The sequence below is a fragment of the Pan troglodytes genome, chromosome 3 (assembly GCF_028858775.2).
Source record: "Pan troglodytes isolate AG18354 chromosome 3, NHGRI_mPanTro3-v2.0_pri, whole genome shotgun sequence".
Classification (NCBI taxonomy): domain Eukaryota; kingdom Metazoa; phylum Chordata; class Mammalia; order Primates; family Hominidae; genus Pan; species Pan troglodytes.
The window spans coordinates 48,931,582-48,959,425 of NC_072401.2; the positions used below are offsets into that span (position 1 = coordinate 48,931,582).

At 38.9% G+C, this 27,844-nt stretch overlaps 1 protein-coding gene and 1 long non-coding RNA gene across 5 annotated transcripts in view; one reads left to right on the plus strand and one right to left on the minus strand.

Moving 5' to 3' along the window:
* The first annotated feature begins 1,306 nt into the window (after positions 1-1,306).
* Positions 1,307-27,844, plus strand: part of PRKG2 (protein kinase cGMP-dependent 2) — a 126,771-nt gene continuing 100,233 nt past the window's right edge. Inside the window, exons 1-2 of one of the 2 annotated variants that reach the window (XM_016951535.2) lie at positions 1,307-1,599; positions 11,478-11,951. In XM_016951535.2, coding sequence (XP_016807024.1) covers positions 11,491-11,951 — 461 coding nt within the window. In that variant the 5' untranslated portion in view covers positions 1,307-1,599; positions 11,478-11,490. The remainder of the gene's footprint in view (positions 1,600-11,477; positions 11,952-27,844) is intronic. The other variant, XM_009447662.3, reaches the window with a different exon arrangement.
* The window catches only part of LOC107974264 (uncharacterized), a 28,992-nt gene continuing 23,157 nt past the window's right edge, over positions 22,010-27,844 (minus strand). For 2 of the 3 annotated variants that reach the window (XR_001716889.3, XR_001716891.3), the window contains 2 exons: positions 24,309-24,375; positions 22,010-23,502 (listed from right to left, as the gene is read on the minus strand). This is a non-coding gene — a long non-coding RNA (uncharacterized LOC107974264). The remainder of the gene's footprint in view (positions 23,503-24,308; positions 24,376-27,844) is intronic. The other variant, XR_001716890.3, reaches the window with a different exon arrangement.

Consider the following 27,844-nt stretch of genomic DNA (forward strand, 5'->3'; position numbering starts at 1 on the left):
CTTTGAAAATCTGTTTTTCTCCTTTTTGTCATTAAATCGCTCATAAAAATTCAGCCCATCAACTTAAAAGTCCATTTTTACAGTGACATACAATTACTTATTTTCTCTTTTCCTGTGGAATTCTTCCTCACTCCTTTCTCCTCTAATTTTTTTTTGAGGTCTTTATAAAATGTACAGACTCTGGGATAGCTTCATGAAAAAGTACTTTGTGTACTTTCGCGATTTTCCTCCAGTTAGCAGAAAAACAAACAGGACTATATTCCTCCTCCTCTGAAACTTAATGGTCTCATTCAACATATTTTATATGGGCCTCATTTTTTATATAAGTTTATGTATGTAACAGTGTATACAAATGTTACATGAGCCCCACTGCCACCATGTGGTTTAAAAACCCAAGAGAGTTGGTTGTAACATTCTCTAGATGCACAGTGAGGAATAGACCCTCACTATACTTTCCATCTCTCAACACAGAAACTGCCCTTGTCCTCCGTGAATTTGCTGGTGAAATTCCTCTGGGGGCAGAAGGAAAGGGAAAAAGCCACATGGAGATCTCACAACTCCAGAGCACAGCAAATAATGCGGTGGGGTGTACATATATATTTAGAAAACCATATTGCACCCTTCAGGAAAAAAAAAAAAAGTACTCAAAAGGTGACGAGAGAGCATTATCTGCTTGGGTGATCAAGAAAGCTCCCTGCCCAAAGACCTGCAGATTCGGAAGGTATAATCTCTGTGCCTCGAAACTCGATTCAACCCCTGCCCCCAGCATCACGTGAACTGGGAAACTAGATGTAAGTTATGGCCCCAGAGTCCGGGAGGGGCGCGTCGACGAGCTGCTTCGGGGTCACATGTCTTCGTAGAAAGGCATTGGTGTGACAGAGGAGGGCATGTCCAGGGTACGTGCGCCTGTTTGAGCTCTGGGAGGGAAGGCGAAGTGGAGAGAGCCTGCAGTGAAAACAGACTGGAAGGATGGAGGAAAGGGAGGGGAAGGAAAAAATGAACACCTCCCTGAACTTTCCTCTCCCCTCGTCCCATACACTTGAAATAGAAATAATAACATGAACAAAAATGCTTACAACCACGATGTTATCGCCCTACTTAAGTTGCCTCACTCTGGAGGGTATGGGGTATAAAGTGCAGACTGCGGCTGTGTCGGGAGTAAAGGTTCGGGCTAGTGTGGGTGCGGGCGCGGGTGACCCCACCTTTAGGGAAGCCGGCGCCCTACTATCCAGGCAGTAGCCCCGGCTGACCCCCTCCCTCCTCCTTCCCTCCTCTCTTCCCTCCCTCCCTCCCTGCGTGTCTCCTCTGCACCGGCCCCCGCCGCGGAGCCAGGCGGCAGCACCGACGCCGCCGCAGCTCCTGCCCGCATCGCGCTAACCCGCGCCCCCGGCTCACACGTAGCCGGAGCGACTGAGCCGGCAGCCCCGGGCCCACGCTGCGCACCGTGTGCACGGCGGGGCTGGCTGAGCTGACCTGCGCTGGGCTCCGGCGCCGCAGGCGGCTGGGGAGGGCGGCGTGGGAGAGGACGCTGAGACGCAGGGGCGGCCGCGCCGAGGTGACAAGCTGCGCACCTGGAAAGTTACCCGGCTGTCTGGTGAGGTTCGTGGGCCGGGGGTCTTGGGCGCCGGGGTGTGAGGGCGCGCGGGGAGGGACGGGGTCGGGGTGCGCGCGTGTGCATGCTGTGAATGCGTTGCGCGATGTGCGCCTCTATTCCACACCCAGCCGGTCTCTTGCTTGTGCTGTTCGAGTGTGGACGTGTGTACGCGTTGCATTCGCTCGGTGTGGCAGCGTTTCGTGAGCTCCTGGAGGCAGGAAAAGGCTAGTTGTGTTTAGAGGTTCTGTTGAGGGCGGGAGGGGCTCAGCCCCAGTGGGGAGTCCTCAGGGTTCTCTAGGTTTAGCGAGGAGCAGCGGTGGAGGCTGTTGCTCCGAGCTAGGGGCTTGGCGGTGCTGTCAGGGCTTGCGCTCCCGGCTTTGCTTCGTCGAGCTCTGGGTAGTTGCTAGGGGACAGTCCTCAGGCAAGGACTTTTAGGAGTCCTGGTAAACTTGTGTGGGTGTCCTTTTGTCACTCTGGGCACCGTGAGGCGCTTTCATATTTCTGTATTTCTCGGTGATGAAGAAACAAGAGCAAACAAAGCCCAGAAACCAGCCACTTTGGGGATGAGAAAAAAAGAAATAGGTTCAGTTTTGAGAAGAACTACGGTGCATCTACAAAGCAGCTGAGGCCAGAGCTGACAATAAAAGCAACGCATGCAGAATTAGTAGGTAGGAAGGGTGACGCTGGGACAAATGCCTTGATTTCCTGATCTTCATCTTGTTCCCCAAGTTCCCAGGGGCTTTTTCCTTCTTCTTCTTCTCCTTCTTTTTTTTTTTTTTTTTTTAAGGAAGAGAGCAACATACACCTGCCCCCACCCCACCACAGCCCCATATTTAGAGTTTCTTAGAAATTGTCTCTTTTCTTTGCAAGTTTCTATTTAACTCATGAAGAAGGCGATCATCCCACATAACATACACTAGCTGTTTTCAGTACTCCTGTTTAGTTTTGCACAGGAGGGTATGAGCTAATATGGTAGAGAATTCTCTATGGAGAATTAGAGCGCATCCTCTCCGTTGGAACGCTGTATGACTAAGAATAAACGACCTGAAAAGATGATGCCCAGGGATCTTTCTCTTTTACATGAAATCCTTAACTCCAGTTCTATGAAGTCATTACAAGTGAGGCTAATGAGAATTCACCTCACAGTGAAGGCATATGTTGCCTAGCTGTTGCCCAAGTCATGTGATCCCTTATTGTCTTGCTTCCTCTAGGCTATTTTTCCAATGAATTATCTCTTCTTCTCCCATGTTTTCGTTTTTCCTATCTCCTGTGCTTCATTATCCTGGAGCTACAGACATTTTCAAGTTTTCATTATTTTAAAAATCCCTCACGTGAACCATGATATCGTCTTGCAGGCTCTACTCTTAGTGTCAGCTCTTTCCATGGTCCTTTGTAGTTGAGTGTCTATCCCCACTCTTTGACAAATCAGATTCAGCACTTTTCTCTCTGATCTCATTTGCTGTGACAGGCCTGTGGGATGTGAGGTACAGCCTGCTCACCTCTTAAGGATCTTATCTGCATGGCCTTTCTGATGCTTCTCCTAAATCTCTTATTGGTACACGTGTTCCTTCTCCTTTGTGGTTTGCTTCTCCTCCTCTTCTCCCACAAATAATATCCACAGATATTACCTATATGTTCATAGGTAACAATAGAGACATTCCTTTCTTACCTCCCTTAGTGATCTCATCTACAAATGGTACTTCAAGTCTTCTATGGAGCAATCTCTTCCCTTGAGTTTTCTTTTTTGCTTCTACCTGCTAGACATTTGCATCATGATGACCCACAAGCATCTCAAACTCAATATATGTAAATCCAGACTCATTACTGTCTTTTCAAAGCATGCTCATTCTCCTGACTTCTGTCAGTGCCACAGTGTCTAGCCCATACACGGTGCCCTATGTGTTCTTTTTGAATGACTGAATGAATGAAGAGTAGATAGTACTACTTTCCTTCAAGCCTCCTAAGATCAAAACATTGAAATCATTTTGATTGCCCTCCCATGCACATCCATTTAATTACTACATTAGAGAAGCTATCCTGCAGTGTTCCTCCTACTCACCCTCTTCTTTTAATATTAATCTCTTCACATCCTCTCTCACTTTAACTAAAGCAGTACCTTCTTACCATATCTTACAGTTTTCTTTCCAACCTCGTATAGACCTAGACACTCTTCCTCTCCTCATCGCTAATATCCTGGGCACTTGCCTCCAATTCATCAACTTCAGCCTCTATTTATGTATCAATAACTGCTTAATATTTTCAGCTTTCCTCTTTCTTTAGCTTTTCTTGTCCCTCATTTCTTACTGCTCACTAAACTTCTCTACCTTAAAGTTTCCACTGGTGCTTCAAACTGAGTATATCCAAAATTAAACTCACTGTCCTATCCCTCAGATCTGCTCCTCATTTTGGTCAATGACATTACCTTTTACCCAGTTGCCACAATATAAACTTTCAAATCCTCATCGTCTTTCTTCTTGCCACCACTCAAAAATTCTGTCAGCTATAGTCTTCTGACCTAGACTTACAGACCTACATTTCTGTGTGCTTGCTTGTTTATCTGTTAATGTAGCCCCCAAAATAGCTGAATTTGGCAGTCAAATATAGGATAGTGGCATTCATAAAATTCACCGCGAACATTCTGCTGGGGGGATGGGAGGGAGGCACTTTAAAGAGATAACCAACCTCCAGAGTAGCTGCAACTTTGGTACAATAAGGTCATATGATTTCCTGTCAAGAGAAAGTTTTTCTCCAGCCAGGATGCTGTGGACAGAGAAAACAAGCAGTAGATTCCAAACTGAGCCCCGGGTCAACAGTCACAAGGTTGGATGGACAGATGCTTTTAATTGTGGCATTGATGTGAAAGTGAGCTGTTTCTCACAAGGACAACAACTCTGTGTGGTTTGCTTCAGGGAGAAGAATCAGGGATTTATATATTCAATTATTTTCTAAAGGAACTTTAGAGAGACAAGCTATTGGTAACATCAAATGTATCAGTTTCCTATCCACCTAGAATATTATCTGTAGAAGTCTGTATAATTCACTCCTCTGATTTCCAGCTGAACTGCCCATTATCATTAAAAAATCAATTCTGGTTTCCATGATTTATTGAAGGGAAGGACATTGCAGTGTTACATATAGCTGTAACTTTTATTGAATCTCATATGGCAATGTTTTTCTCTCTGGCTACCACGGAGATGGTCAATTTTTTTCTTGAGTTCAAGAAGTTCAAGTCATTAAATAGTGTTGGGACTCTGAGCTTTAATCCTTAAACTATCACCTCCTATTTGGATTGGTGCAATAGTATCTTCCCTTGTCTTACTTCCTCTAAGCTCTTTTTACTCCATTCCTCATTTATGAGAATATTATTTTCCTAAAGGACAAATCTGACCACATAACTAGAGAACTTAGTGTATCTTAAGATTCAGATACCATAATGTGGCGTAGGAAATTTTTCAGTATCTTACTTTTTCAGTTTCATTATTCATTACTCTCCTTCCATCCATCACACGTTTCAGCCTGTCCCTTGACTGTGCTATCAGGTTTCTTGCATTCATTTCTTAATACATAATTCTTTTCTTAAACTAATAGACTTTCTATATTGTAGAAATTTTAGGTTTATAGAAAAATTGAGTAAAAAGCACAGAGTTCCTATATACCCACCTCTTAGCACTTTCCCCTGCTCTTAACATCTTTCATCAGTATGGTACATGTGTTACAAGTGATGGAACAAATATTGATGCGTTATTATTAAAGTCCATAGTTTACATTGGGGTTCATTCCTTTTGTATATTCCATGGGTTTTGACAAATATATAATGAAATGTGTATATCATTACAGTATCATATTGAATAGTTTTACTGCCCTATAAATGTTCTTTCCCACCTATTCCTTTCTGTCTTTCCCCAAGCTCCTGGCAACCACTGATCTTTTTATGGTCTCCAAGTTTTGTCTTTTCCAGAATGCTATACAGTTGAAATCATACAATGTATAGGCTTTTCAGATTGGCTTCTTTCACCCAGCAATATGCATTTAAAGTTCCTTCATGTCTTCTTATTGGCTGATATTGCTTTTATTATTGAATAATATTCTATTATATGGATGTGCCACAGTTTGTTTATCCGTTTACCTACTGAGGGACTTCTTGGTTGCTTTCAGGTTTTGGGAATTATAAACAAAGCTGCCATAAACATTCATGTGCAGATTTTAGTGAAAACATATGTCTCATATCAGTTGGGTAGATACCAAGAAGCATGACTGCTGGCTTGTAGAGTAAGAGTATATTTAGCTTTGTAAGAAGCTGCCAAATTGTCCCCTAATGTAACTATATCATTTTGTATTCCCACTAGCAATGAATGAGCATTCCTGTTGCTCCATATTCACACCAGCATTTGGTGTTGTCAGTGTCTTGGATTGTAGTCATTGTAATAGGTGTGTAGTGGTATCTCATTATTGTTTAAATTTGAGATTCCCTAATGACCTATGATGTTGAGTTTCTTTTTATATGCTTATTTATCAACTGTGTGCCTTGTTTGGTGAGGTGTCTGCTCAGATCTTTTGCCCATTTTTCAGTTGGATTGTTTGTTTTCCTATTATTGAGTGTTCAGAATTAGACATATGTTTTAGAAGTATGCTCTCTCAGTCTATGGCTTGTTTTTTCATTTTCTTCTTTTTTTTTTCAGAGCAGAAGTTTTAAATTTTAATCAAGTCAAAATTATCAATTTTTTCTGTCTATGAATCAGGCTTTTTGGTCTTTTATCTAAAAAGTCATCACAAAACCCAAGATCACCTAGAATTTCTCCTATGTTGTCTTTTGGGGGTTTTGTAATTTTGTTTCTTACATCTAGGTCTGTGATCCATTTTAAGCTAATTTTTGTGAAAGTTATAAGATCGGTATCTAGATTCTATTTTTTAAAAAATTAATGCCTAGTTGTTCCAGTACAATTTGTTAAAAAGACTATCCTTTCTCCATTGACTTGTCTTTGCTCTCTTTTGTATTCTTTGATCTTTGGATCAGTTGACTGTACTGTTTAGGTCTACCTCTGGGATCTCTGTTCTGTTCCATTGATCTACTTGTCTATTTTTTCACCAATACAACACTATATTGATTACCGTTACTTTATTAGTAAGCCTTAAAGTTGGACAGTATCAGTTCTCCTTCAATATTGTGTTGGTTTAGTACATGTTTTCAGTTCAATAAGTTTTTCCTCTAAGATAAATTCTCTTGTTGGATAAATAATGTTAAATGTAATAATAATAGTAATATTTAATATTTCTTAAACAAATACTATATGCTAATACCTGTGCTAAATTTTCATCATGATTTATCTCATTTAATCCTCTAAAAACTGTAAATGACAGGCAGCATTGTTTTGTCTATCTCTCTATGTTTCTATCTTTTTCTCCCATTATTGACACTCAAGTATCTTGCCTGAGGGAATATAGACCACTAAATGAAAGTGCTTCCACTGGGACTCTGGATCCATAACCTTAGCCAGCACCATACCATCTCCCATATTGACAGATATACATGTAGCTATACACACACATCTATATATGTGTGTGTGTGTTTGTCTGTGTATATTTATAACAGACTCCAGATGGGTAGAGAGAGAAATAGATATTATCTAGACCAGAGCCAAGATTCTGGTTTCAAACTGCTATAGGGCTGGAGGAAAAACAGAAAACAAAGCTTAATTCCTCCCACATTGACTGCCAGGTGTTAATCCGCCTGCAAGCGCCTTCACAGTCACTTTTGCTTTTCTTATGTCTCTTCTAATTACCTCTTGGTGGACAGCAATTTCTAAATGGCGATTACATTAATATAATAATTTGTAGTCTTATGTAGTTTCCTCTCTTCTAGTGAAATGCCACTACTCATTCGATTGCTGTCTCCTATACCTAACTGCAGAAGAGTATTGCCTCCAGAGTGAACTATGGTTTTTGGTTGCCTTCAAAGATAATTAGGTGGGCCTCCATGTTTTAAGCATTTCATTGCAGTGTGTGAAAATAAATAGGGGCTACATGAGGGAATTACAGAGCTTCAATTATTAAGTCCTTGTAGTTATGAACTGGCTCCGTGTCGTTCATAATTCTTTTTTTTGTCTCCATCTTTTGGTGGGGAACTTGTTTTCCAGGCTGTTTGTTTCCAAATGACTTCTTTTCTCAATGGAAGATAGAATCCAGGCAAAGTAAGAGTCCCTTACTCCCGGCCACCGCCTCCCAAAGGAATAATGTGCATCTTTAAAGAGTTTTGTCATTTGAGAGGCTGAGGCAGAAGGGTGGTTTGAGCCCAGGATTTCGAGACCAGTTTGAGCAACATAGTGCAAGACCCCATCTCAACAAGAAAATAAAAAATATCAGTCAAGCATGGTGGTGTGCCTCTGTAGTCCTAGCTACTCTGAAGGCTGAGGCAAGAGGGTCACTTGAGCCCAGGAGTTTCAGGTTATAGTGATTGCACCACTGGCCACTGCATCTCATGGCTGCAGAATGAGACCCTGTCACAAACAAACAAACAAAAACCCACAAAAGACTCTTGTTGGAAGACATCCAGTTTACTAGACTTCTGTCCTACCCAGAAATGATCCTCTCTGGGTTTTCTTCACACCTAGACATTAATTGCCTGTTTCCAGTTACATACTATAATAAGAGCTGCTTACCTACTTCATGTCTGATACCTGCCAGGCATCATATGGGGTACTTTACAAACGTAATAATCATAGTAACCCTACGAGATGGATATAAATATATTCCCTTTTGTAGATGAGAAAGTAAGACTCAAAGATTTTTAGGAATATATAGAAGGTTGAGAAAGAGCAGATTGTTTTATAACCCTAATTGGCCTGACTCTATTGCTCATGTTAAATTCTGATCTTTATCTCCAGACTCATTTCTTATTGCATCATGTGCTGCCCTCTGACTGTAAGAATGATTTTAATAACCTGCAGTTGCCAGACTGATGGAGCAACATCCTATGGTTCATTTCTCCTTGTGGCTAGCAATACATATTTGAGAAATAGCTTATCTTAGTGACTGATACAGGAAACAGAGTGAATCTAATTAGGTTTTATGAAGCCAGAGACTTGAAACCTTGGCTTCAGGGACAGCAATATTTAAATGGATGAACTAAGTAAGAAATCAGACTAGTATTGAGCCATTTAGTAACTTACTTATGTATCTTAAATTAGTGACTTGAAAGATGAGTTAGTTACTCTCATTTTACCCCTCTTTGAAATTCTAAATAGCTTGAAAGATTTACATAGCTTCCAACTAAACCAGAGGGTAATTGGTGTTTTGGGAGAATTTAACATCCTCTACCTAACTGTGCTTCAAGTTTGTAAAATTATTGGATTGGTACAGAATTTTTTGAATACCATCCATAGAGCAAAAATGATTCTAAGCCTTTTCATATTTGTAATGCTAAAACTGTTTTCTGTGTCAAATTTGACTGCAAATCCATGATGGGATATGCCCCTGATATGGTATATGATACTTTGGTCTTAGTAAACAATTTTTCCATGAACAAAAATGAGTTAGTTGTTAGTTTAATATTAGATTTGAAAGTTTTTATGCGTGCTTTTTTATTTATAAGGCAAATCCTTTTCCTCCTACCATCACATCTCCCTTCTTTCTCTACTGACCTAAGAATACTTCTCCATGAACCAAGAAGGCTGTCTAGAAAATGGGTCACTGATGCGTGTTAAAAACGTGTGTACACATTAATTTCAGATTTTTTGGAGCACCTTTCTTATGCTTGTAATTCATAATCTCATTCAGGTTTATTCTCAGATTTCAATATAACATATTCTGAATTGCTTATTCAAGATACAAGTATGTCCAGGGCTACTTCTTTGAATTCTAGTCTCTTCATCCTTCTTATACATTCATAATATATAAGATCAGTAAATGCTGCCAAGTCAACAGAAACTTAAAGGTTAAACCTGCTGCATCTCTGCAACATATTAAGGCAATTCTCCAAAGGCTAATGTTTATTAATGACCACTTTGAACCTGAATTCTATGAGAAATAACTAGGTGTTTCAAGATTGCTTTTATAAATGCATTTGTTTTTTGCACCATCCATTGTAGGCAATCTGCATTGACTATTTGGTCACATCTGTTTGAAATCTAGATGCTGTGTTACATCTTTGCATCTGTGCCTTTGTTGTTGTAGAGGTCACAGTTATTCTGGTAGAACTAGTGAAAAAACTCTAAGTATTTCACTTCTATTTAAGTTTGAAGTTTGGAGGGCGAGAGGGGCAGATGTGTGGGTTATAAAACTGTTTCATTTCTTCTGATTTGAGATAATCAGAAGTAATTCAAGCTTAGTTTACAAGTGTTGTAATGCCTTTTGGGTTATGTCTGTTGTATTAGTCTGTTCTCATGTTGCTATTATAATAAAGACATACCTGAGACTGGGTAATTTATAAAGGAAAGAGGTTTAATGGACTCACAGTTCCACATGGCTGGGGAAGCCTCATAATCGTGGCGGAAGGCAAAGGAAAAGCAAAGGCAAACTCCCCTTTATAAAACCATCAGATCTCATGACACCTATTCACTATCACGAGAACAGCATGGGAAAGACCCGCCCCCATGATTCAGTTAGCTCCCATTGGGTCCCTCCCACGACATGGAGATTTATGGGAGCTACAGTTCAAGATGAGATTTGGGTGGGGACACAGCCAAATGATATCAGCTGTCAAAAACTGCATGTGCAAAAATATGAAGTTTAAATAGGTAGTCTAAAAAACCTTTAAACATTATAATAATTAATCAGAGCAGTATTTCCCAAAGTTCACACATTCAAGTTCTACTTTTGTGATTCTGCTCATATGTGCTTATTATCTGCAGATGATTTATTTTTATTTTCATCGAATTGACTCAGTAAACCTGAATACCTAGTTTAGTCTTCACTGAAGCAATAATAGCAATAAGATCACAACTTTGTGGTGATAGTTATTTATATTTCAAATACATGTTAAGATAAATACATAGCTATTAGACTAAAACAAGTTCTGAATAAACTAAATCATCCCTCATAACCCCTGATCTGCATACCACATCCAGAGACTCACTAGATTCATGATTACTTTGGGGCCTGAACTGAAGATATTCATTTTTTTAATTTTGAAATTTTCATAACTTCCCACACTACACCAATGTTAGGAGGACATTCTTAATAGGAAAAGAATAGAGCCTTGCAGCATGGGTGGTACATTTTGGAGATCCTCCACTTTGGACATAAAGTAGAGGATGCAGAACAATTTTAAAACTCTTCTTGTTGGTGACCACAGTTCAGAAGTGTTTTAGCAGTGAGTGTTATCAGAAATGCAAAACTTAATAGATACATACAGCAGGAGGAAAGTGCTAATCAGCCATCACCAACTCTGCTTCCGTCTTCTGAGAAATGCAGATGTGTAATTTTCTAAATCTGGGGAAGGTTTCTTACTGTTGCCGCATGGGGAGCTGTGAAAGTTGTGACATTTCCATGCCTCTGTTGTTGTAGCTGCTCATTTGCGTTTTATCTTTGCCATGCTGACATCCAAATCACAGTTTTGATGTGATGCTTTTGGCAGCTGTTCAGAGAGACTGTCCAGAGAAAACAGCAGGTAACTCAGACCATTTGTGAAAAATGTTAGGTGTGATACTTATGCTCTCAAAGGGACAGGTAAGAATGAACCCAAATGCCAACTCCTCTTCATGGAGGGAAAAAAGAAATCAATAGATAACTTTTTTTTTTTTCTGGAAACATGGGGAAATTTATTGCTTTTCAAACAATGAAGATTGCTGTGTTCCTATTTATGAAACAAGATAGGAATGAGAGGAATGGTGGGGACTGTTGGGAAGTGAAACTCCACTTGATACTTCCCAATTCTGTGCCCTCTCAGGTCCCTGAGCAAAATGGGAAATGGTTCAGTGAAACCTAAACATTCCAAGCACCCAGATGGACACTCTGGGAACCTCACCACTGATGCTCTGCGGAACAAGGTGACAGAGCTGGAGAGAGAGTTGAGGAGGAAGGATGCTGAGATCCAGGAGCGGGAGTACCATTTGAAGGAGCTGCGGGAGCAGCTGTCGAAGCAGACTGTGGCCATTGCTGAACTCACAGAGGAGCTCCAGAACAAGTGCATCCAGCTGAACAAGCTGCAGGATGTGGTGCATATGCAGGGAGGAAGCCCGCTTCAGGCCTCACCAGATAAAGTGCCTCTTGAGGTCCACCGGAAGACCTCTGGATTGGTCTCTCTCCATAGCAGGAGGGGAGCAAAGGCTGGCGTGTCTGCTGAGCCAACAACCCGGACCTATGACCTGAACAAACCCCCTGAATTTTCCTTTGAGAAAGCAAGAGTCAGAAAAGACTCCAGGTAAGAAATTTCCGCATCCTTTAAACTCAGATGGGCTTAATATTGTGAAATATGAGAGTGATATTTATTAAGCCTCCTTAATGATGAAGAACATATTAACCCTTTCAGATTTTGGGGTAGAGGGGTTTTTGAAATGATTTTGTTTTGCAAAAAAATCTCCCATTGGGCAGAAGTTTAAAGCAGAAATTGTACTATATATATCTCTCTGTGAGGAGCTCAGTTTACTGACAGTTATTTCTATTACCTTGAAAACCCTAGGGGTGTGAAATAGTATTAGAAAGTGTACACTTGTCTTTCTAGAGGAGTGAACTTAAAAATGTACACACATCACAGTGAATTGTGACTATGTTAGCCAAAAAAAAAAAAAAAAAAGAGAGTCACATTTTAGTAGTCTTCAAGTGTCATGAAAAAGGAACATGCTGGAGCCTCAAAGAAAGATGAATTCATTCATTCATTCCAGTTTATGTTGGTCTCTACTCTCTGCCAGCCACTGTGTTAGATGCTAGGTATGCCTCAGTGAATAGAAACAGAGCCTTTCTAGCAGGGGCGGTAAACAGTATACACAGAAACAAGTCAGCAATGTGTAATTATTAATTGGAATCAATAATATGATAAAAGCCAATACTATAGCAGGTGGTATCTGGAGTGAAGGGAAAGGAGGTCAGGGAGACAACAGAAGCAGGCTTGTCATGAAGGCCTGGCTGAGGAAGTGACCTTTAACAGACTTCAAGGAGCATGAACCAGGCAGGAAGAGGATTTCAGGCAGAGGGAACAATTAAAAGCTAGAATTACTTTTAAAAATTTGAGTTTTTAAAAGGACATATAAATATTTGCCACTGCATTCATGTATAGGGGTGTGTGCGTGTGTGCGCGCACGTGTGTGTGTATGCATTTCTTTATGGGCGAAAGTTTGATTTTCTGGGTCAGGGAAGACTCATTAGAAACATCATTAGTTAGGGTTCCCCTCCTTTACTATTTTTAACTGAGTATTTATTAATTGAAATTAAATCTTTTGCCTTGATAATGCCTTGGTCGAGCCTGAATCTCTATTGCAAAATGCAAGATTTGTGAAATTAAAACAAATTTTAACATTCACGAATGTAAGTATTATAAATTAAGATAAAACATCTGACCCAGACAAACAAATGATCAATTTTAACAACAGAATTATAAAGGGAGGTTTAATTAATCAATTTGTTGACAGTACTGGAAGCATAGTGAATGATCAATAAATATTTGTGAAGGAAGTTAGTGATGCCAGATTATTAATTATAATATCCTGTGACTGAAAGAAATTTGATTAATATTGGATTTCAGCAGTTTTATTAAGTCAAAATTTTTATTAGTCTAAAAATTTCTCATCTATTTCCTTTCAAAAGTAATAATCATTTTTAATGGTATGAATTCTGAAATTATAGACGGCACAAGCTTATATTTGTTTTAAAAAACTGAACATCATCCAGTGTTCTCTTCTGTTAGAGATATATGAACTCTACATAGTATATGTATATATATACATATATAATAATATTACAGAATGTGCATTACATTACTATATATGTACACGTAAGTATAATCTATTATTTACTCACAAAAATGTTACAAATAGCAATGTACTTTTTTATGCAGAATGACATGTAAGAGAATTTAGTAGCAATTCATCTTCTTTGACCTTCTCCCTATATATGACACCAGATGTATTCTCTTGAACCAAGATTATGTTCAATTACTTTGTTCAAAGACTTATGCTCATCTTGAGGCAAAACACCATTCTCCTGGTGCTGAAAAATCTGAGATAAGCGTATCTCCTTGCTTTTATTTAAGGATAAATTATTAGCTCTGCTATAATCAGGCAAAAAAAAAATCAGTAGTTATATATACTTTCTGTGCCAAACCAGACTTCTTTCTGTCTGTCTATAGTGAATGGGACGCAGGAAGGATATTGTATCTCCTGAATAAGGATTGTTGATTATTCTCCTCACCATAAAGGCAAGCCAAGTGGATACAAGTCTGTGTTGTGGTCAGGATAAAGAAATGGGCTAATTGATTTCTTAATGATTAAGTCCTAAAGAGACAAAAACTGTATCATCCATGCCGTAACAATCCTCATCTGCTTTCACAGAGCCTTGTGGTTCTAAATTGAATAATTAAATAAAAAATGGAAACATTCTTTTTTAGTTGACTGGTTTGTACCTCAGTTTCCCTTGCAAAAAGTACAGATACCTCAAGTCTGAAATAACTAGCTAAACACAAATAGTTAACTTTATAAATTCAGAAATTTAAAATTTTTCAAGTTTTCAAAAGTGCTCAGTATTACAATTCATTTTCCATTTCCAAATCATTTCAGTATTGGATAAAAGCCAAAAGTAAACTTTGGATATTTTTATATCTCTTTTATATTGTACAGCCTGTCAAAAATTTGTAAGAAACAATTTTCCAGAAGTTAGAGCATTAAAAGGATAGACATGTCCTTCACTGATGAAAGGATGATGTACAGTATACATTAGTTTGTCTACTTTTCCAAGCAGTTCCTGCTAGATATCAGAGATTTTAAGATCATCAGTCATAATGGCTCTTCTGTTTATTTTTTGGTTCTCCTAATTTATTTGTTGGACTTTTATAAAGTATCCTGGCTGAATTTATGGCTAAATCTGTTTCTATTAATATACACATCAACTACATTTTGGACAATGTTCACCCTTCCATACTGGATCAGAAAGCCACTGAATGTCTCTTCAGTTTTTTTGTCTAAGAGAGTATTTCTGATGAACACTTAACAGTGAGCAAGAAACTGAGGGGAGACTCCTAGCTCTCCTTCAGTCAACAATATTAGGGAGATATGAAGCACCCATAGAAGCCAGAGAATAAAATTTGATGGAATGATAGATTCTGAATTTGAATATTCAGTTTCTATAATTCATGACACAGTATTCTATGATTTTGCTAAGGTACCTGTGCTCATATATATCATAAGTGGTGAGTGAGCCTCTTCAATTGCTAGGCACCGCCAGCTCATGCCAGCTTTATTGTCCTGTTCCCATCAAATATACTTTTATGGTCTGAAGGTGTAACTTAATTTGTCTAATTGTACCTCTCTACTTTATATGGAGGAGCTCATAATGAAACTCTACTGGCATTAGGGAATTCTGGAAATTTGTTTCTTTCTAATTTCAAGGATCTGCATTTTAATTTCGGGTTCTAGATTCAGTGCTGTCCAGTAGAACTTTCTTCAGTGATGGAAGTATTCTATAATCCATGCTTTATGATATGGTAGCCAATAGCCAAATATGGCTATTGAGCACTTGAAATGCAGCTAGTGCCACTAAGAAACTGGATTTTTAACTTATTTTCTTACAAAGAAGCTTGAATCTGATGGATTTTTATTTTAAATTAATTTAAACATTGAATAGTCACATGTCTATTGCCTACTCTACTGAATACTGCAGTTCTAATGGTTTTGACTGTAACTGCTATTGCCTAAGATGGGAATTATGACTTAGTTTGGGAACCCTTTGTAGACAAAGTGAGACCTATGTTCAGTTTTAGGACAACGCCACAGAAAATGAGTCTATGCCTGTGAGATTGAGGTGGGCACAATGTGGAGTCACTCGTCAGCTGCACCCAACCTGCAGTATATCATAGCTCTTTGTAGGGACCTGGCTTTGTGCCTACTGACCATTTTAGATCATCAAAAGCATGCAGCATGCAGTGGGCATGTAGCCTGTTTCTATAACAGGCACTCAGCTTTATTGAAGTATTATAAATTTCATGATGAATCAGGGTACTACAGTGTGTCCAATACTCTGATCTCTGACTTAAATTTAATATTTTGAACATCAGAAGACCTTGGAGCCATAGGAACCTTACAGATTGTTTGATGCACCCCCCTTACTAGAGAAGTAAGGACACAGGTACTGGGGAGTTATGGAATATACCATGGTTGGTGGCAGAGCTAAGATTAGAATCCAAGACTCTTGAAATCAGGATCAGTTCTTTTCGTCTTAAGTCCTACTCTAGTGTTCTAAGAACTACCCACAAATGTGAAAGGCCTTGATTAGACCAGCCTGGGCACCAGTCTGCCTTATTACAGTGTGCCCCACTGATTGACAGTAAGAGCGGTGGTGCTTCCTGGAGCTTCCTAGCTTCATCCATGTGGAGTTGAGCAGAGGTGGCCCATTGCATCGATGCCTACTAAGTTCTGGATCCTTAGAGCTGAGGTCTGTGAGAAAAGGACATTGCGAATGGGTTTGATCCACCTGATGGCAGCAACTGTGGCATATATGGAGGGTCACATATGGGTTCCTGAATAATTACAGTGCTTCTCAAGGCTGAGAACTGAATATCACTGGCAGAGAGGGCAGGGAAGAGCTCACATAGCATTTCTGCCCATGTCTGGTCTGCCTTGAGCACCAAGACAACCATGCATTCAGATGTCAGACCTTTTACTGAGATTAAGTTTTTCTTTTCTGTTTATGTAGATATTGTTTAGAAAACTTCATCAGAGCAAAATTAGGAGCTCATGCTGAATGTCTGGTGGAACACAGGCAAATTAATCAGAGACATCTGGCAAGTTGCTGGTATGACTGCATTTTGCTAGGGATGCTTAAACTATCATTTGAAACTATTGTTCTTTCATGAAAAGGAAAGATAAAACAAAGACTTGCCATCTAACTTCAGATTTGACTCCAGTTTTAGGAAGGACAATTCATTTTATCTGTCACTCCCACCACAGGAGCAGAATAGGTAAAAGAAGAAAATGCTAGTGAGTCATACGTTTAAATAAGATGTGGAAAAGGACTGTGGAAGAATATGTTTGTTTTTATTTGTTTCCTTTCCAAAGCAGTACTGAGCATTTGAGAATGTGCACTACAGAACATGTTTTCTTTATTAAAGAGGAATGTTTCCATGGGAAAAAATATTTATATACCACTAATTATGTGCCAGTCACCACTCTGAATGCCTCGCAAATACTGAATCATTTAATCCTCACAATAAACCTATAAGATAGATATTATTAATCACTCCCATTTTATATATGAGAAAACTGAGGCATACAGAATTATATAACCTGCCAAAGGTTATGTAGAGTGTAATATAGGAAACAGAATTCAAAATCAGAAAACCCGCTGTCCAGATTCTGCTCTATTCATTCCTATAGATGATTTTTTCAAGATAACAATCAGAGGTGGACTCTTGACCTTTTTATTGGAAAGCCTTATTTAAAAATTACATATATAATCAGAAATAATTTTTTTTTAAATGCAATGATTAGAAAAATCTCCCTGCTATTGTTATTTTTCCCTGAAAATGATTCTTCCAGAAAGTGCTACTCTATTAGCAGTTTGCAGGAGTGGGAACTTTTGCTGGGGAGGAAACACCCCTTTTTTCCCTTCCATGAAATAGTGACTTACATGTTGCCATATGAGAGGCTCTATATCTAGATTTTACATAGATAATTAAAGATTTTTAAGAGTGTATATACAGGCTTTTACCAGTTGGACAGTTACAAAATTGGTATATATTCTCATAAATACTATTGTCTTAACCCGGGTCTTTAGAAAAGCAAAAATTGAAGCTGTCTATATAGGATAAGGCATGGAAGAAGAAAAACCATCCAGTTTTGTGGTGATCTGATACCAAGAATCTATGGTGAAGGTAACTGGGTGATGTATCTGGTGAAAGTTGTCAGTATGCTTGAAAACAAAAGGTTATATTTCATAGTGCTAGACAATGTGCATGTAGACACTCAGATCAAAACTAGCTACTCAGCGATGGGATGAAAAAACTAAGTTATTGGTTGGCTATTACATATCTGTCATTCTCCATAATTAACTCATGGAGGCCTTAGACTTGCCTAATGAGGCATCAGTTTTTTGTTTTACTGAAGGTGAAATTAAAGCTCGAGGTCATTCAACTTGCTCCAGGTTGTAATGTTTATATATTTTTGGAAACAGTTTTCCAATTTGAGTCTGCCTGATGTCAAATGTGTATTCTCTACCACAATGTGCACAACATTTATAGCCTGTGCAGCCTACAGTGTGAGTGGTTTCCCTTGGGGTTGTATAACCAGGCTGGGGGCTTTTTTTGTGGGGGTGAGGTAGGGTGGGTGGTACCGTTAAGTTCCAAAAAAAGGAAGAGGTAAAAAGCATGGAGGAATTTAGGAGCCTGACTGGAATTAAGTGGCAGCTGCCTTGACATCTAGATGAAGTTAAATAAGCTTTGGCAGCCGGTTTGAGTCCTGGCACCCAGCCAGTCTCCCTTTGTGCCTCTGTCTTTTCTTTTCTCTAGGAGCCAATGAGCTCTGGGCTCCGCTCACTCTGCTTCCCCACCTCAGCCCTCTCAGCCTCTCAAATGGTCTTCTACTTAGTTGATATCTGCCCTTTAGTCCTTCTCACTTTATCCTTAAAACTTCTAGTCTTAGTTGCTAGGCATTAGGAAAAATATTTAATGAAGCCTTGGAAAACACTGAGGATTTGAAGGCTAATTGTTTTGAGTAGTCAAAGGTCTAAGAGCTCACTGTTAGCACTGTGCTGACTCTGAGGAGCCTACCCTCGCCTTGTGGGCTACATTCCTAAGGGGATGCACAATGCTATTTTTACACTACACAAAAACCGTGGCACTTTTGGACCCAGTACCTAGCCTTGGCTGAGCAGCTTTAATGTCCAAGTTTCCCTTTACTCCTTCAGATTAATACATCCAATGCAACAAATATTTATTGAATATTGAATCAATGAATCCAATTCTTTAATATTTTCTTCCACATTTCTTCCCTTTTCCTTATTTCTTGTTGTCTTCCCTCCTTCATTTTTTTTTTCACTAATTCTTTAATTTGGTTTATTCCTAATCTTCTCTCATTCTCAATATCTGAGTAGTCAATGGCCAATACTACCAATTTTGAGTATCTTATTTGGTACACTCTGCTATGACCTATCTATAGTTATCTCACTTATTTTCACAGTTAACCTATCTGGTAAGTATTATTATATGAGGCTTATTAAGAGTAAGTAACTAGCCCATGGTTATCACCAGTAGTGGCTAAGGCTTCTATAAACTCACCTAGATGTTAAAACATCTGCCTCTTAATCACAACAACTCTGAAATCTGTTCTCATTTTATTTCGCTTGCTATTGTTTTAATTTATGTAGGATATTTATAGCAGTTTCTGGATCTGCTTGGTTCCAAATAGATTATTCCAGGTGAGTTTGAGCAGTGCTGGCTTTTAACAAGGGTCCTGGTTGCCTGGGCAGGAGCCTTCACCTCTTCTCCCTTACATTTTCTAAATGTCCTCTGAAATGGGTGGCTCCTTTTGACCCTTTTTTTTTCCTTTTCTCAAAAACATTCTGGACACTGCCCATTCCTTGCTAGATACCCAGGAAGGACTGTAGTAGAAATAGCGTCATTGAGAAGACAGTGGACAGTGGTCTTTCTTTTCCTTGCTTGCTGGATAAGAGAGAAACATCACCACTGGCCTTTGCCTCCTAGTGAGCAGCATTCAGTTTCCACAGAACCTCCCTTTTCTTTCCATAAGCCTGGGTAGCTCAGCTCCTGTCGCCTCTTTCTAGAGTTTAAATTGCAATACAATTCTCAAGAAGGGGAACAGATCTGAAGACAAGGATGAAACATTTCGATTTTCAGACACTTTGGAAGTCCCTTCTTTGTGAAAGATACATTTCTTGTATCTATCCTTTAACTAAAAGTGTTTCTTTCCATTAAAGTCTCACTTTAAAATGATTTGTCTTCTCTTTCTGCTGACTCTCCCTAGAGGTATTTGTTAGTTGTAGATTTTTCAGTGCAGTTATGTGTGACAGGTTTCTTTCTTTCTTTCTTTCTTTCTTTCTTTCTTTCTTTCTTTTGAGATCTATAGCCAGGAATGGCCAGAGAATATTTTATATTTTATATATATTTTATAATAAAATGTGAGTCATCAGGGTCCCCCAACATCTGTTTAATCCTTCTTGGGTTATTTGTGATGCCAAATCAATTTTAATTGGTAAATTTCAAGCAGGCGTTTAAATGGTCTTTTTGGGGTTTACAGATTAAGCTCTGGGAAATATGAGAGAAAGAAAGACCTAGAGCTTCCAGTTCCCTCTTTCCAGGTGAGATGAGGAAAGAGGAAGTACAAGTGAGAAGAACAAGATACAACTTGAAATTTCTTGTCAACAGAAACTCAGGAAATGCAAGCATATTGGTTTTCTATTGCTGTGTAATAAATTACCACAAACTTAGTAGCTTAAACAACACATATTTGCTATCTCAGTTTGCAGTGGGCCAAGAGCCCAGGCGTGACTTATTTAAGTCATCTTCTCTGACATCAGCCACAAGGCTGCAGTCAAAGGGTCAACTGGCCGTGTTCATTTCTAGAGCTTTCTACAAGAAGAGGTCCTCTTCCAAGCTTAGGTGATTGTTGGCCAAATTCAATTCCTTGTGGTTGTAAGGCTGAGGTCCCCATTTTCTTGCTGGCTGTCAGCTGGGGCTGCTCTCAGCTCCTAGAGGCTGCCTAGACTTCCTGCCTTGCGTCCCTCCCCCCAGGCCCTCTCACAGCATGGCAGCTTACTTCTTCAGACTCAGCTGGATAAGCCCTTTACAGTTAACTAAGATGAAGTCTTATATAACCTACCCAGGAATGGCCTTCCATCATCATTGCTGTGTTTTGTTGATGAGGAGCAAGTCACAGGTCCTCACTCCTCACTCACCAAGCCTTTTGCTTCTCTGGTGTGAGATTCCTGTTTAGGAATATTGGCTATGCCGGGTAGGTAAAGCCATGCATAAAAAATCTTGTACATCCATGCTTATAGCAGTGTTATTCATAGTAGCCAAAAAGCAGAAACAACCCCATGTCCGTCAACAGATGAATGGAGAAACAAAATGTAGTATATACATGCAATGGGATATTATTCAGCCTTACAGAGGAACTCTGACACATACTACAGCAGGAATGAAGCTTGCAGACATTAGCCAGACTTAAAAAGAAAAATGCAGGATTCCATTTATACGAGGTACCTCGAATCGTCAAATTCATCGAGACAGAAAGTAGAATGGAGATTGCCAGGAGCAGGAGGGGTGAGGAGACCCAGGGAATATATAATAGGTACAGAGTTCCAGTTTGGGAAGATTCTGGAGATAGATGGTGGTGATGGTTGTAAAACAATGAGAATATACTTATTGCTACTAAACTGTACACTTATAAATGGTTAAAATGATAATTTTATGTTATGTATATTTTACTAAAATTAAAAAAAAGTTCACACACTGAGGCTAACTTGACAGCATGTTTCTAGGTGCCAGGCCACGTTTCAGGTTCCAGACAGAATGCTGGGAGGAGGGAGAGGAGAGTAGGGATTTTCTCACTTGTGTATTATATTGCAGAAAAGAACAAGCTATGTCAAATTCTTGTAACAAACATTAATTGATCATTGTTAATCAATACTTGTTAATTACCTAATTGATTGATTAATTGATGAGCCTTCAGTAGAGCATATTCCCAGTGCTGTGGAAATATAGAGGGAAGGGACAACTTCAACTCTCTTCCATGTTGTTGTTTACAGCTGTAATCCTTAATCTTAAGTTTACATTGTAATCACCTGTAATAAGAAGTACTGATGCCTGGGTCTAACCCCCAGGTATTCTAACTAAATTGATTTGAGGCAAGAGCCCTGGGCATATGGATTATAGGTGTGCATATATATATATATATATAAAAAGCTCCCCTGCTGATTCTCATATGAAGCCACCATTGAGGAGCATTGTGTTATAGGAGCAGGTTTCCCTGCCGCTGACTCCTCAAATACTTGGTTTGAAGATTTAAGAGCAGTACTAATTAGAGACATTTAAAGGAACTGTTTGCCTTTTATACCTAATTACCATGCAACACAATGATGATTATGCCTGTCATTGAGTGTGTCAGATAAACTTCTTTGTAAGTTTTGATTGTTTTCAACATTTCATTGTTAAACCCTGTTCTTTGATGCTCATGGGAATGGAATCATCTACACAAACTTAAGGAAGAGAGAGAAATGTTTTGTTGTGAGCATGAAATAACAGCCAACAGAATTAAATTACAACTGTATTTAATTATATGGGCAATAAGTAAAAGAATTGAGAGAAGAAAGTCATGCTTATTTTATGACATCCATGGGACGACCTCATTTTTGTCACGCTAGTTTCTCAAATTATAAACTTGTGCATTTATTAGGTTTTTTTTTTTTTTTTTGGTTCTTCACTCAAAAACAGTTATCTGGGGATGGGGAAGAAAATAGAGATGTGTATCCTGTTTATTAAATGTGCCTTGTTTATTAGGGTGACTGACGTTTTCCAACTCCACTCTTGTCCCTGTACCCATAATTTTTAAATTGGGAGAAAGAATTTGAATGTCCTTTGGGTTTCTTAATTTTGTCAAGTTTCTAATATGTGCAAAATACAGTTCTAGGTATTAAGTAATAAGAAAAACATAGTCATACCCTTGAAGATCAGTGTCTCTTTGGGGAAATTATAATTTATGGGATTAATATTCTAAGAGATAGGCATGCAAAGGAAAGCGGGCACATTCTTTACTTGGTAGGGTAGAAGAGAAAATCTCTAGCTGGGTTTTTAAGGAGGAATAGATTATAGGAGACAAAGAGGCCTGGCACTGTGTGGTTTGGTAGGTCTGGGGTACCCTAAGTATGGGGAACCTAGACAGGACAGGAGCATTACCATTTTGAAGTGGCCTCCTTCAATAAGTAAAGGTAGGTCTTAAATATACAGTTTTTGTTTGTTTGTTAATTTATTTTTGAGATGGAGTTTTGCTCTGTCTGTTGCCCAGGCTGGAGTGCAGTAGCGTGATCTCAGCTCACTGCAACCTCTGCCTTCTGGGCTCAAGCGATTCTTCTGCCTCTGCTTCCTGAGTAACTGGGATTACGGGCGCCCACCACCACACCCTGCTAATTTTTGTATTTTTAGTAGAGATGGGGTTGCACCATGTTGGCCAGGCTGGTCTAGAACTCGTGACCTCAGGTGATCTGCCCACCTTGGCCTCCCAAAGTGCTGGGATTACAGGCGTGAGCCATCGCACCCGGCCAGCATAGAGTTTTTAGATTTGTTCTAACTCAGCGTTTAAGGTGTTGGTAACTTCCCTACTTATTGTGGTGATAGCTAACCCTCATGCAGTATATTTTATGTACCAGGCACAGTTCTTAGTGCTTTATTTTGTTAACTAATTTAATTCTCATAGAAATCTGTGACCAGACTGTGTTTGTTATTGTTTTACAGCTGAGGAAACTTAGAGGTTCAGTGACTTGCCTAAGGTTCCGCAGTTAGTAAGTGGCAGAAGTTGGAATCAAATCCTGGCATTCCAGCTCTACTAGATTTTGTGACCTTCACAAATATGCCTTACCATATGTTTTCTAATTGCATGTAGATATAATTAAGCTATGAAATGAAATACAAGTAAAGATGCTGCCTCTTATGCTCACAAAAAATCCTTGATAGATAAGGATGAAGGAAGGTCAAGGCCACTGGCCCCAGCTTTGCACTGAGCCTTATTCAAAGAAGGTTGCAAGATACATGCTTTGACCTGGAAAAAACAAAAAACAAAAAACAACAGTGAGAACATGGACCTCTAATATATGAGCCCAGAGAAGAAAGATTGAGAGCCTAATACAACTGTAGGTGAACTTTGCCAAGTTAAACTTCCTGAAGCAACTTAGAGAATGAAAATTTATTGCTTCAAGAAATGTTGACTGTGTAAGTTGGGGGTATAAAATGATTACAAAAGGATTACTGCTGCCACCTCAAATGGGCATGAATTCAACATCCAGCCCCATTGGAGGAACTTTGAACTGAGCAGAGGGTCTCGTCAGTGCCTCCTTGTTCTATGGTTTTCATAACTTTTCTCATTCCACTCTTTCCCCCAGAAAGACTTCTACCATTTTCAGCTACTATGACTACCATTTATTAAGTTACTGGCACGTTATTTAAGTTAATGTGCATAATATTCCTATGAAGTAGGCATAATTACTATGCCTATTCATAGATGAGAGATCTGAGATTCAGAAAGCCTAAGTTACTTGTCCAAGATAATGAAGCAAGGAAGGTGCTGGCAGCATGTATGCTAAAATTGAAGCTAGGTAGTGCCAGAGCTGATATTTCAACCTAAGATATTCTGATTCCAAAGTCATACACATTTTTTAAAATGAATTCTTAATTGAAGTACACAAAAAGTAAAGTGAACATACCCACGTGACCACCAAAATGATCAGAAAATAAACATTACTGGCACCTTGGAAGCCCCTCATGCCCTCTTTCAATTTCTACCCCTTATCTTCCCTTTTAAAGGGAGCTGCTATTTGCAATACTTTTATCAGACATAGTACTTTTTACCTGTTGTTGAAATTTATTTAATGGAAGTATGGAGTGTGTACTCTAAAGACTCTGGCTTCTTTTGTTCCTAGAGTGAGATTCATTTATGTTATTGTATGTAACAGAGGTTCACTAATTGTCATTGCTATATAGTATTTACTGTATGACTATATACAATTTAATCATTCTATGATTTATAGGCATTTGGTTAATTCTGGTATTTAGCAGTTATGAATAATGCTGCCATGAACATTTTTGTACATGTCTTGTATATGAATTATGATGGATATAAACCTAGGAGTGAAGTTACTGGGTAGTATATTATATCCAAGTTTAATATAGATGGCCAAATAACTTTCCAAAGTGATTAAACAAGTATATACTCCCACCAACACATATGGGTATTAAATGACTTCATACATTCAACAGCATTCAGTCAGTCTATTTCATTTTGGCCATTCTGCTGGACATTTTGTGGTGTCTCAGTGTCCTTTTAGTTTTCTTTTCCTTGATAATTAACAATGGTGAGCACTTTTCGATGTGTATATTTTCTGTTGAGGTCTGTTTATCTCCCATAGCTCTGTAGTACAACTGTTGTCATAAATCAGGAATCTATGAATGTGTAGGTCAATTTTTGAATTTTCTGTCCCAGAATTCTTTTTTTATTTTTATTATTAATATTATCCTTTAAGTTCTGGGATACACGTGCAGAAGGTGCAGGTTTGTTACATAGGTATACACGTGCCATGCTGGTTTTGCTGCACCCATCAACCCCTCATCTACATTAGGTATTTTTCCTAATGCTATCCCTTCTCCAGCCCCCAACCCCCTGACAGGCCCCAGTGTATGATGTTCCCCTCCCTGAGTCCATGTGCTCTCATTGTTCATCTCCCACTTATGAGTGAGAACATGTGGTGTTTTGTTTTCTGTTCCTGTGTTAGTTTGCTGAGAATGATGGTTTCCAGCTTCATCCATGTCCCTCCAAGGGACATGAACTCATCCTTTTTTATGGCTGCATAGTATTCCATGGTGTATATGTGCCACATTTTCTTTATCCAGTTTATCACTGATGGGCATTTGGATTGGTTCCAAGTCTTTGCTATTGCTAACAGTGCTGCAATAAACATACGTGTGTGTGTATCTTTATAGTAGAATGATTTATAATCCTGTGGGTATATACCAAGTAATGGGTGTGCTGGGTCAAATGGTATTTCTGGTTCTAGATCCTTGAGGAATCGCCACAGTGTTTTCCACAATGGTTGAATTAATTTACACTCCCACCAACAGTGTAGAAGTGTTCCTGTTTCTCCACATCCTCTCCAGCATCTGTTGTTTCCTGACTTTTTAATGATCACCATTCTACCTGGCATGAGATGGCATATCATTGTGGTTTTGATTTGCATTTTTCTAATGACCAGTGATGTTGAGCTTTTTTTCATGTCTGTTGGCTGCATAAATGTCTTCTTTTCAGAAGTGTCTATTCATATTCTTCACCCACTTTTTGATGGAGTTATTTTTTTTCTCGTAGATTTGTTTCAGTTATTTGGGGATTCTGGATATTAGCCCTTTGTCAAATAGAAAGATTGCAAACTTTTTCTCCCATTCTGTAGGTTGCCTGTTCATTCTGATGACATTTTCTTTTGCTGTGCAGAAGCTCTTTAGTTTAATTAGATCCCATTTGTCAATTTTGGCTTTTGTTACCATTGCTTTTGGTGTTTTAGTCATGAAGTCTTTGCCCATGCCTATGTCCTGAATAGGGTATTGCCTCTTCTAGGGTTTTTATGGTTTTAGGTCTTATATTTAAGTCTTTAATCCATCTTGAGTTACTTTTTGTATAAGTTTTAAGGAAGGGGTCCAGTTTCAGTTTTCTGCATATGGCTAGCCAGTTTTCCCAACACCATTTATTAAGTAGGGAATCCTTTCTTGATTGCTTGTTTGTGTCAAAGATCAGATTGCTTGTTTGTCAAAGATCAGATGGTTGTAGATGTGTGGCACTATTTCTGAGGCCTCTGTTCTGTTCCATTGGTCTACATATCTGTTTTGGTACCAGTACCATGCTGTTTTGGTTACTATAGCTGTGTACAATAGTTTGAAGTCAGGTAGCATGATGCCTCCAGCTTTGTTCTTTTTGCTTAGGATTGTCTTGGCTATACCGGCTCTTTTTTGGTTTCATATGAAATTTAAAGTAGGTTTTTCTAATTCTGTGATGGAAATCAATGGTAGCTTGATGAGGATAGCATTGAATCTATAAATTACTTTGGGCAGTATGGCCATTTTCACAATACTGATTCTTCCTATCCATAAGCATGGAATGTTTTTCCATTTGTTTGTGTTCTCTCTTATTTCCTTGCAGAGTGGTTTGTAGTTCTCCATGAAGAGGTCCTTCACATCCCTTGTAAGTTGTATTCCTTGGTATTTTATTCTCTTTGTAGCAATTGTGAATGGGAGTTCACTCATGATTTGGCTCTCTGTTTGTCTGTTTTTTTTCTTTTTACTATTATTCTTATTATACTTTAAGTTTTAGGGTACATGTGCACAACGTGCAGGTTAGTTACATATGTATACATGTGCCATGCTGGTGTGCTGCACCCATTAACTCGTCATTTAGCATTAGGTATATCTCCTAAAGCTATCTCTCCCCCCTCCCTCTACCCCACAACAGTCCCCAGAGTGTGATGTTCCCCTTCCTGTGTCCATGTGTTCTCATTGTTCAATTCCCACCTATGAGTGAGAATACGCGGTGTTTGGTTTTTTGTTCTTGCGATAGTTTACTGAGAATGATGATTTCCAGTTTCATCCATGTCCCTACAAAGGACATGAACTCATCATTTTTTATGGCTGCATAGTATTCCATGGTGTATATGTGCCACATTTTCTTAATCCAGTCTATCATTTTTGGACATTTGGGTTGGTTCCACGTCTTTGCTATTGTGAATAGTGCCACAATAAACATACGTGTGCATGTGTCTTTATAGCAGCATGATTTATAGTCCTTTGGGTATATACCCAGTAATGGGATGGCTGGGTCAAATGGTATTTCTAGTTCTAGATCCCTAAGGAATCACCACACTGACTTCCACAATGGTTGAACTAGTTTACAGTCCCACCAACAGTGTAAAAGTGTTCCTATTTCTCCACATCCTCTCCAGCACCTGTTGTTTCCTGACTTTTTAATGATTGCCATTCTAACTGATGTGAGATGGTATCTCATTGTGGTTTTGATTTGCATTTCTGTGATGGCCAGTGATGGTGAGCATTTTTTCATGTGTTTTTTGGCTGCATAAATGTCTTCTTTTGAGAAGTGTCTGTTCATGTCCTTCACCCACTGTTTGATGGGGTTGTTTGTTTTTTTCTTGTAAATTTGTTTGAGTTCATTGTAGATTCTGGATATTAGCCCTTCGTCAGATGAGTAGGTTGCAAAAATTTTCTCCCATTTTGTAGGTTGCCTGTTCACTCTGATGGTAGTTTCTTTTGCTATGCAGAAGCTCTTTAGTTTAATGAGATCCCATTTGTCAATTTTGTCTTTTGTTGCCATTGCTTTTGGTGTTTTAGACATG